At 36.5% G+C, this 12,434-nt stretch overlaps 3 protein-coding genes across 3 annotated transcripts; all 3 read right to left on the bottom strand.

Annotated features, from left to right (window-relative positions):
* Positions 1-243: 243 nt before the first annotated feature.
* LOC130625067 (uncharacterized) lies at positions 244-1,356 on the bottom strand. Its single transcript, XM_057440148.1, has one exon. The coding sequence runs from the start codon at positions 1,354-1,356 to the stop codon at positions 349-351; it is 1,008 nt and encodes a 335-aa protein (XP_057296131.1). The 3' UTR covers positions 244-348.
* LOC130625630 (uncharacterized) lies at positions 1,132-3,356 on the bottom strand. Its single transcript, XM_057440729.1, has 2 exons — positions 2,523-3,356; positions 1,132-2,320 (listed from the first exon to the last, which is right to left on the bottom strand). Exons 1-2 carry the CDS (start codon positions 2,593-2,595, stop codon positions 1,401-1,403), a joined length of 993 nt encoding a protein of 330 aa, XP_057296712.1. The 5' UTR covers positions 2,596-3,356; the 3' UTR covers positions 1,132-1,400.
* A 3,542-nt stretch (positions 3,357-6,898) lies between these two features.
* On the bottom strand, positions 6,899-8,108 carry LOC130625066 (piggyBac transposable element-derived protein 4-like). The gene is made up of 2 exons (XM_057440147.1): positions 8,100-8,108; positions 6,899-8,038 (listed from the first exon to the last, which is right to left on the bottom strand). Exons 1-2 carry the CDS (start codon positions 8,106-8,108, stop codon positions 7,094-7,096), a joined length of 954 nt encoding a protein of 317 aa, XP_057296130.1. The 3' UTR covers positions 6,899-7,093.
* Between the last annotated feature and the right edge of the window lie 4,326 nt (positions 8,109-12,434).

The following is a 12,434-nucleotide window of genomic DNA, read 5'->3' as shown; positions in this document are numbered from 1 at the left end:
TGTTAACATGCTAGGTTCTCTTAACCAGATCATCACTGTTGTGCAATGTTAGCAAATTTTCAAGAACCAATTTTAAAGGTATAGAATGTTTAGAAAAAGAAAATCTTTACAATTATATGCATAAAAATATCTAAAAAGTTTTTTACTGCTACACACACATTATGAGATATACCTCAAGGAGATGATTTTTTCTATAGCTTATTTTTGTGGTAATGTTGTAAACTCGTAAAAATCAATCCTTGCAAAAAATATCACTTTGAAGTATATTTCATATTTTACAAGGTTATGATATGTTTCAAGTACTTATTTATATTTATATATAAAGTATATAAAAATATCTAGATAGGTTCATTCCTCTAATTCCACAATTTCGGGTAACATGTACGTAAAATAAAATTTCAAGATTCGGTGCTGCAATGTATCCCAATATTCTGTGTCAAAGGGAACTCTGTCAATGGCTAATCCTTTCGATGTATAAAATACGAAGTCACACCATGTGCGTGTTGTTATAGCAAGTTGCATTTGTACTTGGTCATAATACGTGTGGTTTTTATTTATAGTAATTTGATTGTTTTCTTTGTTGTAAACTATACACGGGTTTGGTGAAATGTGGCAAATTGTTTTTGGATCAACATCCCTGTACTGTTCGCTGCATTTCACCTCCAATATACCAAAACATTCATCACATATAACTTTACCATCAGGTGTAGCACCCAACACAAAATTGATCGGATCAATGACTAAACCTGATTGTTCTACAGTTATGTTAAAATTCTTCAACTTCATATATCGCTCATAATGTTGGATTGCTATGGGTTCGTAAAATCGACCGTACTCCATTTTCATTTTCATAATCCTGTTCACATTTTTTTTACTCCCTGTCACAATGTTATGGGCTAATGTCTTCGAAGATTTTTCAGTTTTTCGTCCAGTTTTACCCAATTTGTTACATAAAGATGCTGTAAATCTGTTCTTGCGGTATAAAAACCAGTTCGGATCATCAGCTTGATTTCTTGTACTCGTTTCAATCAAGTTAACATCTTCGGAGTGGGATTTTAAATTTTCTAAAATATTGTTTTTCTTTATTTCAACAATATGAATATCCTTGGTAAAAGTGTCTATAACATTTTCCAATGATTGGAATGGAAATTGTGGATATCTTAGATACAATGGGTACTCTTTTCCATCTGATCTGTCAATGCTATAGTATACTGTAAAATCAGGTGGCATAACTGAACACTGACATGAGAGGTACGAACCTGATGGTAAAGTTCCAAATTGTGTCTGTCTGTGATGAACTGGATTGGGATTAAGTAATTTGGTTGCACATATATTTGTTGGTGTTTTATGTTCCATATGTCTTATGAGAAAATTGATATCATCTTTTAAAGTGTTTTTAACTATTCGAGGTTCGTAAAGAGATGAAACAATACCCTTTTTGTCTTGAACATTGTCAGTTTTTTTTTAGTTTTTTTCGATGGAGGAGACTTGATCATCATTTCCATGATAGGAACCTTTTCTATTCTACCTCTGGACTGCGGAACATTCCACACGCAGGGCTTTGAAGTACATGCTTTAGTTGCCGGAACCATAGATAGGCCATCTACTACCCACTTTGCTAAAAGTTTCATCATAGCATATGCATGAGAACATGTCCCACAACGTCCAGCTGGACACTGACAGTTCGCAAACTCAATATTGGAGGTTTTTTTCTCTATGGCTAAAAAAACCCATCTATTTGCTTTTTTCAAACTAGCTGCAGCTACACCCTTCAAACAAAATATTGTTTCATCTTCTTTAACATATATTGTATCAGTATCTAAGAACTTCTCTTCGAGGAATTGTTCGCCACGTATAAAATGTTTCTTTATTTTTGTTGAATTTTTACAAAAAGTTTCATTGACATGTTCATGATAATTTTGAATATGTTCAACTGTAAAATTTGGCATTCCTTTCAAGGATTTCGACCAACCTGTTAAATCAGTTGGTTTTGACATATCAGCTTTGAGTTTCAAAGGGACTGATGGAAGCATTCCCTCTTTCCACAGCGGTTTCAAAATAACTCCCATTTTTTCTGCTTTTTTACGTAGCCAGATTTTATCAGGTGTAGGATCTACAATTTTGGCTTCAGTTTTATTTTCGAAATAGCTCATAAAACGAACTTGAGCTTCTTTCAAAGTTGTAATACCTTGAAGTGTGTCTCCTCGGAATACCAGCCATCTTTTTAAATGTTCGACTTTGTAATTTGAAAGTTTTTCAAAATCTATATGAATGTGTGGGTCACTAATGTCATCTTCTGTTAATATGATACTTTCATGAGCTAAATAAAATCAAGAGAAAACTAAGTAGAGGATAAACTATTATATATATTATGGTGTGCTGTGGTAGTTTTTAAATTTTGTACAAAATTTGATGTATATTAGTCACCTATCTGCTGACAAAATATATAATATCAGTGTGCACAGTTTGGTGAATCTCTCCTTTCTCGTATACCATTAAAATTTTAATATTAACGTGTTTACCTACTGACTTTTCTTCAAATAGTTCGTTGAAGTCTTCTACTATCATTTCATGGTCTCCGTCATTGTTTTCCATTATATTAAACTGTTCTTGAGTTTTTACACAAACTACTGAGTCTGTGTAGAGAGTTGTTGCTATTAAAATAGCAGTTTTATTGAAGTTTTAAGTTGTAAAAGTAATAAAGTTTGATAGTACGTCTTCTCTCTTGAAAAAAATTCGTAAAATGGTAATTGGCAATTTTTATCATAAAATACGTGCATACAATTATGGAGGTAATCAAATAGTCATCACAAAATACGGAAAATTACGGGAAATTATTATTGAGATAATTAATTCTCCATTATTCGTTGCGCGTGATTTTTCAATGTCCCCGTATCGTAAGAGATAATAAAATATAAAAGATTTGGAGCAACGGCTGCCTCTTTTTCATGATGAGGCTGAATATTGCGCAATAATTTATAAAAAGGAGTATTGACCCCTGAAATTTTTTGCGATGTTTTACTTATAAATTAAGGGAAATTACGACAGGTTGTTAATTTGCTGTTTTCAATATATATTTGATTTTGAAATTTTAAAAATGCAAAAACAATTTTTAAGAAACCTTCCCAATTTTTGATTTATTACAAGTATTGTCCAGAGGGTTGCTTTTTCAATTAACTTGGTTGTACAGACCATCCTTGTAGAAAGGATATCTTGCTTTGCATAGAGATCTTTGGAGGGTTTAACCTCTACCACTTATAATAAGAGTCATTACACTAGTCAAATCACTACAGCTTGCTGCTTTGTTATACCACAATCACCTTTGAATAGGGTAATAAAATATAATAATGCAAATGGCTAATGTCAGTATAGATCCAGTTGATAAGGATGTTTTGTTTCTTATGTAAATAGCATTTGCCTGATATTGCCTAATTCAAGGTTTTTTTGCTGTGCCAAAGCAACAAAAATTGTATTAAGAAATAAAAAAACACAAAATCTACGACACATCCAAAATATATTCTCTTTTTTACTAAGCTTTCGCCAAAATCAAGGTTGGCGTGTTTACACTAGTTCTAATTTTTTTTAACTTACCAAGTTATCGAACAAGTCAATCTGCGTTCCATGTGAGGAGATCCTGTTGTCTGCTAGGAAAGACTGGTTGACACTGGGAAAGACGATAGATCCTGAAGGGTTTCTGTTTTTTGTGACTGAAGAGCGTCTGTTCTTCATTGGTTAGGATGGGTACGATTGATAACTCCTTCCAAAAAATAGAGCATGGCAGATTTCAAACCATAAAAGTTGACTTGGTGGTGAGGTGAATTACTTGTTTAAGTTTGAAATGATATGTAATGATTTTCTGGGTTGCCATCGCTGGGTTTCAAATCTATCTTTCTAAGAGGCGTTTTCGGGGTCTGCCTTAGCATTACGATACGATTTCTATGTTTTTATGTCTAAGGCTAGAAAGCTTTTCTGTTTCCAGATTTGCTGCTCTTTATTCTTTGTCACAACCTTTCTAAAGGCTGAGCTCCAAGTCTGCCTCTCTTAGCCCCGCGCTCTGTGTCAGTAGGAGGTAAAGGCAACAATGATACGATTTGTAGTTTTCAAAGTTTAACAAAATTATTGGTTTTGGCGGATGGTGTCAATAAATGCAGCTGGTGTCTTGTAGGGGGCAGGGGATGCTTAGTCAAGGGCCCGCATCAGATCCCAAACATGCATGAATTTAATCAATCCTCATGTTTCCACATTCACACAGGTGTTTGTTTCAGTACAGCCGAAAACCATTAGCTTTTTCATCATCCCTGTAAAGGGGAGAATACAGAATTTCTCCAGTGGCTTCTTATTCTTTGTAGGAAAACCTCCTTTTTTCATTAAAATTTCTGTCGAGTCATGCCAGAGACTATAAAAGTGTGAATCTATCCTATCTGCTTAGCGCTCAGCATGGAAATAGTATTGATATCTTAGGCGGTTGTTTAGTTAAGCCAGTTAGTGCTGGATATCGAAAGTCCAAATCAGCATGAAAGCTAAATTTGCAAAATATACATAGAAAAGTAGGTATAAATGATCAATCACTATGAATATACTTATAAACAAAGCAATATGACCTTCAATAAAGGGTGCAACTCGATAAGGAACCCCAAGATCATTCAATGGATCAATACTTTGGCCAATATTGGCAAATTTTGATAACACATCAAGATATTTACCCCGAGAAAACCAATAAGCTCCAGTCTGTTCACATGTTTGGCTCTCACTGACTTCTGTGTAATGTACAAATTTGTTAGTAAATGATATCAAGTATATTATTGTCTAGAAATTTTAAATAAACATTTATTGGAGGCCATAAAAGCAGATCCAAAGGCTATCAAAGATTACAGACAGAAAAGCCTTTGTTACCATCAACTATACCAAGTATTTCATGTAATAGCTGAATTATAAGTCTCTTGAATGTTAGGTCATTGAACAAGCATACTCTTTATATTCTGAAAGATAATGGATTGATGCAATCAGATATACTATGCCTAACTGAAACACAAATCAAACCTGATTAGAATATCCAGAATATTGAAGAAATTCTTAATAAATTTCAATTTCAAATGGTTGTCATGATCGATATCAGAGTGTTGCTCTTTGTTGTAGAAGTGATATCAATGTAATTTCACACAATATGGAGTCTGGAGAATCATCTATTACTCTGATGAAAGCATCTTTTATGCAATGCTCAGTAAACTTAGTACTGTCGTATCACAAAATATCCAATAGGGAATATATAATAGCAATTTTCTATGAAAGGTTAGTTGACATCAATTCATGGGGTAATGTTGATATTATTTTAGGTGACTTCAACATGAATGGTTTGGAGCAAATCCCACAAATTTTGCAAGCACTATCTAAATATAACCAAATTATGACTGACCTACTTACATACCTGGTTCTTTGTTAAATCATTTCTATATACAAAGAGAATTTAAAACACAGATGAATGTAAAATAGCAAGGGGGCTTGGCAATTTCCTTGTCTTTGGGTGTAACGGCCCCACTTATAACCTCAGTTCTGTAGGGAGGCTAAGTTGGCTCACTTAAACTACAGGGTTAACGATCCTGCTATACCTGATGTTAGGAAGAAGCTATATAAGGGGTTTTCATTTTTATCTTATTGTCAAAAGGTACAGCCAGGTTCACAAGTCCTGGCGCAAAGGTAGTTGTTTGTTGCGATGTCATTCGTTTTACAGTGTTTCTTTAATATTGTGTGCACATTATTTGTGTTGTCCAGAGGGTTGCTTTTTCAATTAACTTGGTTGTACAGACATCCTTGTAAAAGGGAGATCTTGCTTTCCATAGAGTTCTTTAGATTTACCACTTAAAATAAGAGTCATTAGACTAGTCAAATTCCTCAATTACGTCAGGCGCGAAGCGCCGCAATGTAATGGGGATTTTTAAAATAAAATCGAAGTACGATATAATATTGGATAATCGAGCCCAATCTCGTAGCATATTGGAACCCAGACAACAACTCGAGTGTACTTGAAATACATTGATAACAAAGTTACAAATAGATACATTAACCCTTTGGCGGCCAGGTCAATTTTCGCATTTTTTACGAAAACGTAGATGTACTATAAAGAACCACAAATAATTCCTTTTATAGTAAAAATAATACCATAAAATTGAATTTTTCAAAAAAAATCCTATTTTTTAGCAAATATCAGTAACAAACAATGAAATAAGCAGCTAAATCATACTAAAATATGAACTACAATACCTTAGCTTGATACTGCAAAAAAATTTTTTAGTAAAACTCATTTGGTTGCTTTTCTATGGAAAAAGATACAGAACGCAAAAAAAGACATTTTTTCTAAAAAAAGAACAAACAATTGGTAAAAGACCATGTATGTCTTAGATATACCTAAATCAAAGGATTTACATCGTTTTTTGTCAGTAGATTATAAATGTCTATCAAATATCAAATGCTAATTCCTAGAAATAAGTCATTTCAATAATTTACTTTCTTAATTTGCTTTTCGTGTGAAAGTCCCGAAAGCAAAGTTTGCACACATGTGTTTCACATTTTTGACAATAGTCAAATGTTTTTGTGTCCCTTCTTTTTCCAGTTACAGGGTTAATCTGATAAGCACACAGGGTGCATTTCTTTCGAAGTGCGTGGCGAGACATATAATGTTTTCCTGTCAAACGAACTTGAGAGGAACACTTGCGGCGAATGCTTTTCTTTTCTGTAATGTTTGAACTATTTCGTGGGGTTCGCTCTCCTCAATCTGATCAACATATGTTTGAACAAGTTGGTGAACCAATGCTTCTCTGAATTTTTTGTGTGCTCAGCAAATTGTGGGTTCTTGACAAAGTAAACGCACATAGCATTGATGACGCAGAGCTCAACAAGCCGAAAAAATACTTTCTTCCACCACTTCAACGATTTGCGCGACACAGGGTAATATGATAGCAATTGATCGCACTTGTCAACACCCCCCATAAATTTATTGTATTCACAAATTAAATTTGGTTTTGTGATATTTCCTTGGTATCTTTCAATAACTTTCATCTCAAGATTGTGAAAGGATGATAAGCAAAACACGTCACGTTTATCCTTCCAGTGCACAGCGACGACATTGTTTTGCTGGAGATAGGACGCAGCTCCTAGATCCAATTTTTTCTGTTTGGAAGGCAACAGGGAGCTGAGCTCTTCCCTTTCTTAGTGTACCACAGGAGTATGTCTGCTGTTTCTGGAAATCATCAACGAGTTTCAAACTTGTGTAGAAATTATCGAAGAATACCAGATAACCTTTTCCGAGGTATTTTTGAAGCAAATCAAAAACAATGCGGTACGACAAACCATGCTCAACTGTGCCCTCAGTCTTTCCAGTGTATATCTGGAACTGTAGGCAGTAACCAGTAACAGCTTCGCACAATACCCAAATCTTTATCCCAAACTTTTTTGGCTTCTTTGGCATGTATTGGATAAATGAAACACGAGACTTTGTCCCTATCATTTGCTCATCGAGAGATAGTTCCCGTTGCGGAGCATACATTTTATAGAATATATCTGAAAGCTTTGCAGGTAAGTTTCCAAGTTTGTAAAGCTTGTCATGATTTGGATCATTCCGGGGTAACTCGTTGTCATTATTTGCCAGATGCAAAAATCGGAGGATTTCCTTGAAGCGAGTCCTCGTACAAACAGCCGGAAACCAGTTCATGGAATATATCGGATCTTCTCGCCAATAATCTTCCAACTCTGGTAGTTTGACTCGGCCCATTGCCAAAACAACAGCGAAGAAAGCTTGAATCTCCTCTGCATTGGTATCTGACCATTTCATTGACGACGGTTTTTTTAGCTGTTCTTGTTGGTAGTAGCGATTTGTTTCGACAACTACTTGATTTAAAATTTCGGGTGTGAAAAACAAATAAAAACATTCAAGCGGTGTATCCGCATCACTGGCTGGTCTTTTTAGTCCATTGAATTCGAAAAATGGTGCATTACTGTTTGGGTTTTGGTATGTTTCATCAACCTTCTTCCATTTTTTCTTTGCCTCGTCGTTTTTTGTTTGTTTGTTTTTCTTTACCTTGATGCGTTTCCGCGGGTTTTTTTACAAGGCGCATTTTTTGTTTTTCGTAACGGTTTTTTGACTTTGGACTTTGAGCTTGAGGCAGGAACATCAGCAGTAGGGACACGACCAGGAATAGAATCAACAACCGAAAAATCTTATTCGTCACCGTCATCATTATCATATTCACTTTCACTTTCACTTGCATCACCATCACCAACATCATACTGAAAAAACAAACATTTTTTTTGCTTACTTTTTCATGTGCTATGCAACTAAAAAAGGCCTTTTGTTTTCATTCAGCACTAAAGACATGTTATATTGTATGATATGATATTTTTACTACTCACATTGCCAATCAGGAGACTATCTCTATCACATGGGTCAGCAAGAAAGCGGACATCAACAACAGGTTCAGCTGGAAAATCTAGCTTTTCCCCATCTTTGTCAACATAGTCTTCAACTGAACTCTCATCACTCGTTTCATTATCATAATAACAATTGGTTTCGTCATCAGAAGCAAGAACTGCAGCTAAAACTTGCTCAGTTGTCAGCCATACTCTTTTGCTAGCAGCCATTTTCAATTTGGTGGCTTCTGTGAATGTTTACAAAATGTTGAGATATCAAGACGCTATTTTATTTATATCTACCAATCATAAGTTCGATATTTCACTTCGTAGATACTTCAAGACAGTATTTATAAATTTACAGCCAAAAAGGCCAGGCGGTTTGCCCACAATAACGCCTTTTTTGAGGGGGGTCATATATGACCCCCCTGGCCGCCAAAGGGTTATAACCCGTGAAAACATAAATATGAATGGTGATTCATTCACTTCTTCTGAAACGAATAATTCGTGAAGCTCTGGTTCTGATAACGTCGATTGCCTAAACAAAATGAAATAGGGCATCAGTAAATAATGATCATATGCCACAGGGCTGGTGGGGGACAATATTATATTTTATGCGCAATTTTAATCCAACCTGAAATAGTGGATTTTGCAACTTCAACTTAAGGTGCAACTGAACTTAAAAGCAACTGTGTTTTAGAGCACTTACGCCAACTTTGTGTGCGGTTCAAATAGTCCTCCAAAGCGTGAACAACACAAAGTTTTCTATTCAAACAAAACTCATTTATTTCAAAAATTGGAGGGGCTTCACCCTTTTTCCAGCTTTTGGTCAAATTCTGAAAATGAAAAACATATGAAGAGATTGAACGAGTCATGTATCTGATATCAAGATGTTTTATTTCAGAAAAGCGACCTGCTGAAGTAAGAAAAATTAGCATAGTCACTTTCAAAATCAGCATCCTAGAAGAAAGAGAAGTATTGTAAAACTTGTTCAACATCCCACACAAATACATGTCTGGGTTTAGGAGGGTTGGAATTGAAAACTCCTCTCATGAGTGAACAAACCCTGGGATGTTGTCCAACAGGGGCATTGTCTATATATTCTTGATAAGCCGAAATAGCAAACCTATGACAATTTATTGTCTTATATTCAAGTTTCAACTAAAAAAGGTAAGCTAAATAATCTAGAACATGATTCAAATCACAGAAAATAGGATCAACCTGTTGTTCACCACACCAGCTAACCCATTTTCTCCAGGAAGATTCGTAATTAGAAACTGAGCCTGGTCATCGGGAACTTGTGATAAGGTTTGCAGCCCTTTCTGAAATTCCTTGACTTGCCAAGCTTTTCCTGAGACTTTCCACGCAACTAATCTTATTGATTTGTTGGCCACTAATGGATGTACTTCTCCATAAGGATTATTTAACAGATTTAGATTTTAAGGTAAGAGAAGAGGAGCTTGAACTGCCATATCCAAGACTTGACTGTACCATGGCTGTGTCTGCCAATTGGGTGTGAGCAAAGGAGGGAATGCATAACGAAGACGATAATTCCATGCTTACTGGAATGCATCTGTTGCCTGACTTCCCGGGTCTAGTTTCCAGGCCATGTAACCTGGAATCTGATGACACAGCCGGGATGCAAAAAGATCCACGTCTGGTCGACCTAAAATTTGACATGATTTTGAACACCTGTGGATTCAGAATCCATTCGCTGGTGTCATGGAAATGGCGAGATGCCCAATCCACCTTCAGATTCAACACCCCTGGAAGGTACTCGGCAGTAAGTGTCATCTGATTGGAAAGAAAAAAAGCCCACATCTTTTTGGATAGATGCAGCAATGGAGTATTGTGAGTTCCCCCATTTTCAGTAGATAAGACAATGCAGTCATGTCCATTTGTACATGTACAGTGGTTAGTTTGAACTAATCTTATTGATTTGTTGGCCACTAATGGATGTACTTCTCCATAAGGATTATTTAACAGATTTAGATTTTAAGGTAAGAGAAGAGGAGCTTGAACTGCCATATCCAAGACTTGACTGTACCATGGCTGTGTCTGCCAATTGGGTGTGAGCAAAGGAGGGAATGCATAACGAAGACGATAATTCCATGCTTGCTGGAATGCATCTGTTGCCTGACTTCCCGGGTCTAGTTTCCAGGCCATGTAACCTGGAATCTGATGACACAGCCGGGATGCAAAAAGATCCACGTCTGGTCGACCTAAAATTTGACATGATTTTGAACACCTGTGGATTCAGAATCCATTCGCTGGTGTCATGGAAATGGCGAGATGCCCAATCCACCTTCAGATTCAACACCCCTGGAAGGTACTCGGCAGTAAGTGTCATCTGATTGGAAAGAAAAAAAGCCCACATCTTTTTGGATAGATGCAGCAATGGAGTATTGTGAGTTCCCCCATTTTCAGTAGATAAGACAATGCAGTCATGTCCATTTGTACATGTACAGTGGTTAGTTTGAACATTTCGCTGAACGTCAACAATGCTATGTGAAGTGCCTTCAATTCCAAAATAGTGATGTGAAGCGATGCTTCCTATTTCGACCACTCCCCTCCTACATATTGATCCCTCCAGAGGGCACCCCATTCTTTTTTGGAGGCATCTGTCTGAAGAAGGGTCTGAAATTCTGGGACCAGAAGAGATTTTCCTTTTGATAAATAAAGATTGTTCACCCACCATTCTAATTCCTGTGTTGATTTTTTGCTTACAGTGAGAGTTGCCTGATAGGAACAATTTACTTTGAGAACTTGAATCTAATCCTTTTGTAAAAACCGATACTGTAATCGCGCTGGAATAACAGCTTGAGCTGTTGATGAAAGAGAGCCTATCAGACTGGTCAAGTTCCATAAAGTCATTAGAGGCTTTATTATTGCCTCTTGACATTGTTGTACTAATTTCCGCACCTTTTCTTGTGGCAACAGAAGTGACATTGTCCTCAAATCTATTTCTAGACCTAAACTAGTATAGAAAGTGTTGCGGAGAGGTTGCCAAAGCAAAGGCATTAAGCACGGCAAAGGCACGGCAAAGGAAAGAGGAAGAGGAATCAGCAAGGCAGGGGTAGGCAAGGCATGGGAGGCACAGGCAAGGGCATAGTAGGCAGGCACCAGAAAAGGCATGGGAAGGGTAGGCAAAGGCATTAATCACGGCAAGAAAAGGGCACGGCAATGCACGGCAAAGCAGGCAAGGAAACAGGAAGAGGAATCAGCAAGGCAGGGGTAGGCAAGGCATGGGACGCACAGGCAAGGCCATAGAAGGCAGGCAACAGAAAAGGCATAGGAAGGGTAGGCAATGGCAAGGGGACGGCAAGGCAGGGGAAGGCACGTTAATAGAAACTCTCTCCTCCTACAACTCAAAGATATACTCAATGTAAAGTATTACATTTATATAAGGTCAATATACAGTGAATCATCTTAGCAGAATTATGTGCCAATATAATACAACCCGGTTGTTGTAGGTGCAAGATAATTGTTTTTCATGCCCTGTCCAGGATTCGAACCTGGATCTCTCGTTTGCAAGAGTGTCATAGCCATTAGACCAACAGGGCATGAATATATATATATGTATATGAAAAACTTTACATGTGGATCTTATATATGCTCACATAGCCTTTTTACTAACTAGGCAGGGGACCTGGCGTTGATTATGTCTGGTTTAGTCACAAGTAACTATAACACCTGGCGCGATTTATACGTTTTGTAAACTGTGCCACACATTCATGTGGAGCGCTTTAGTACATGCAGTATATATATGATAAATTATGTGAAGCACACATAACAGTAAGATGTCTCAGGTGTAATATATTTTTTAAATAATAACTTTTTTGCAAAAATACAGTTTATATGTTGTGCCCATCTTAACGAATTTTTTCAAAATGTTTCTGGCAAAACTTAAAAAGTGAATTTTAATCCAGGGTGAGTGCTTAGTACAGGTATGTTGCACATCCATATAGGTTTAATACCATTTCAAACAAAAGATTAGCTTAAACTTCTGTTAAATAGAAACACAGGTAACAGCT

Source organism: Hydractinia symbiolongicarpus, chromosome 14 (genome assembly GCF_029227915.1).
Source record: "Hydractinia symbiolongicarpus strain clone_291-10 chromosome 14, HSymV2.1, whole genome shotgun sequence".
Lineage (NCBI taxonomy): Eukaryota > Metazoa > Cnidaria > Hydrozoa > Anthoathecata > Hydractiniidae > Hydractinia > Hydractinia symbiolongicarpus.
This window is presented reverse-complemented; position numbering and strand designations above follow the sequence as displayed.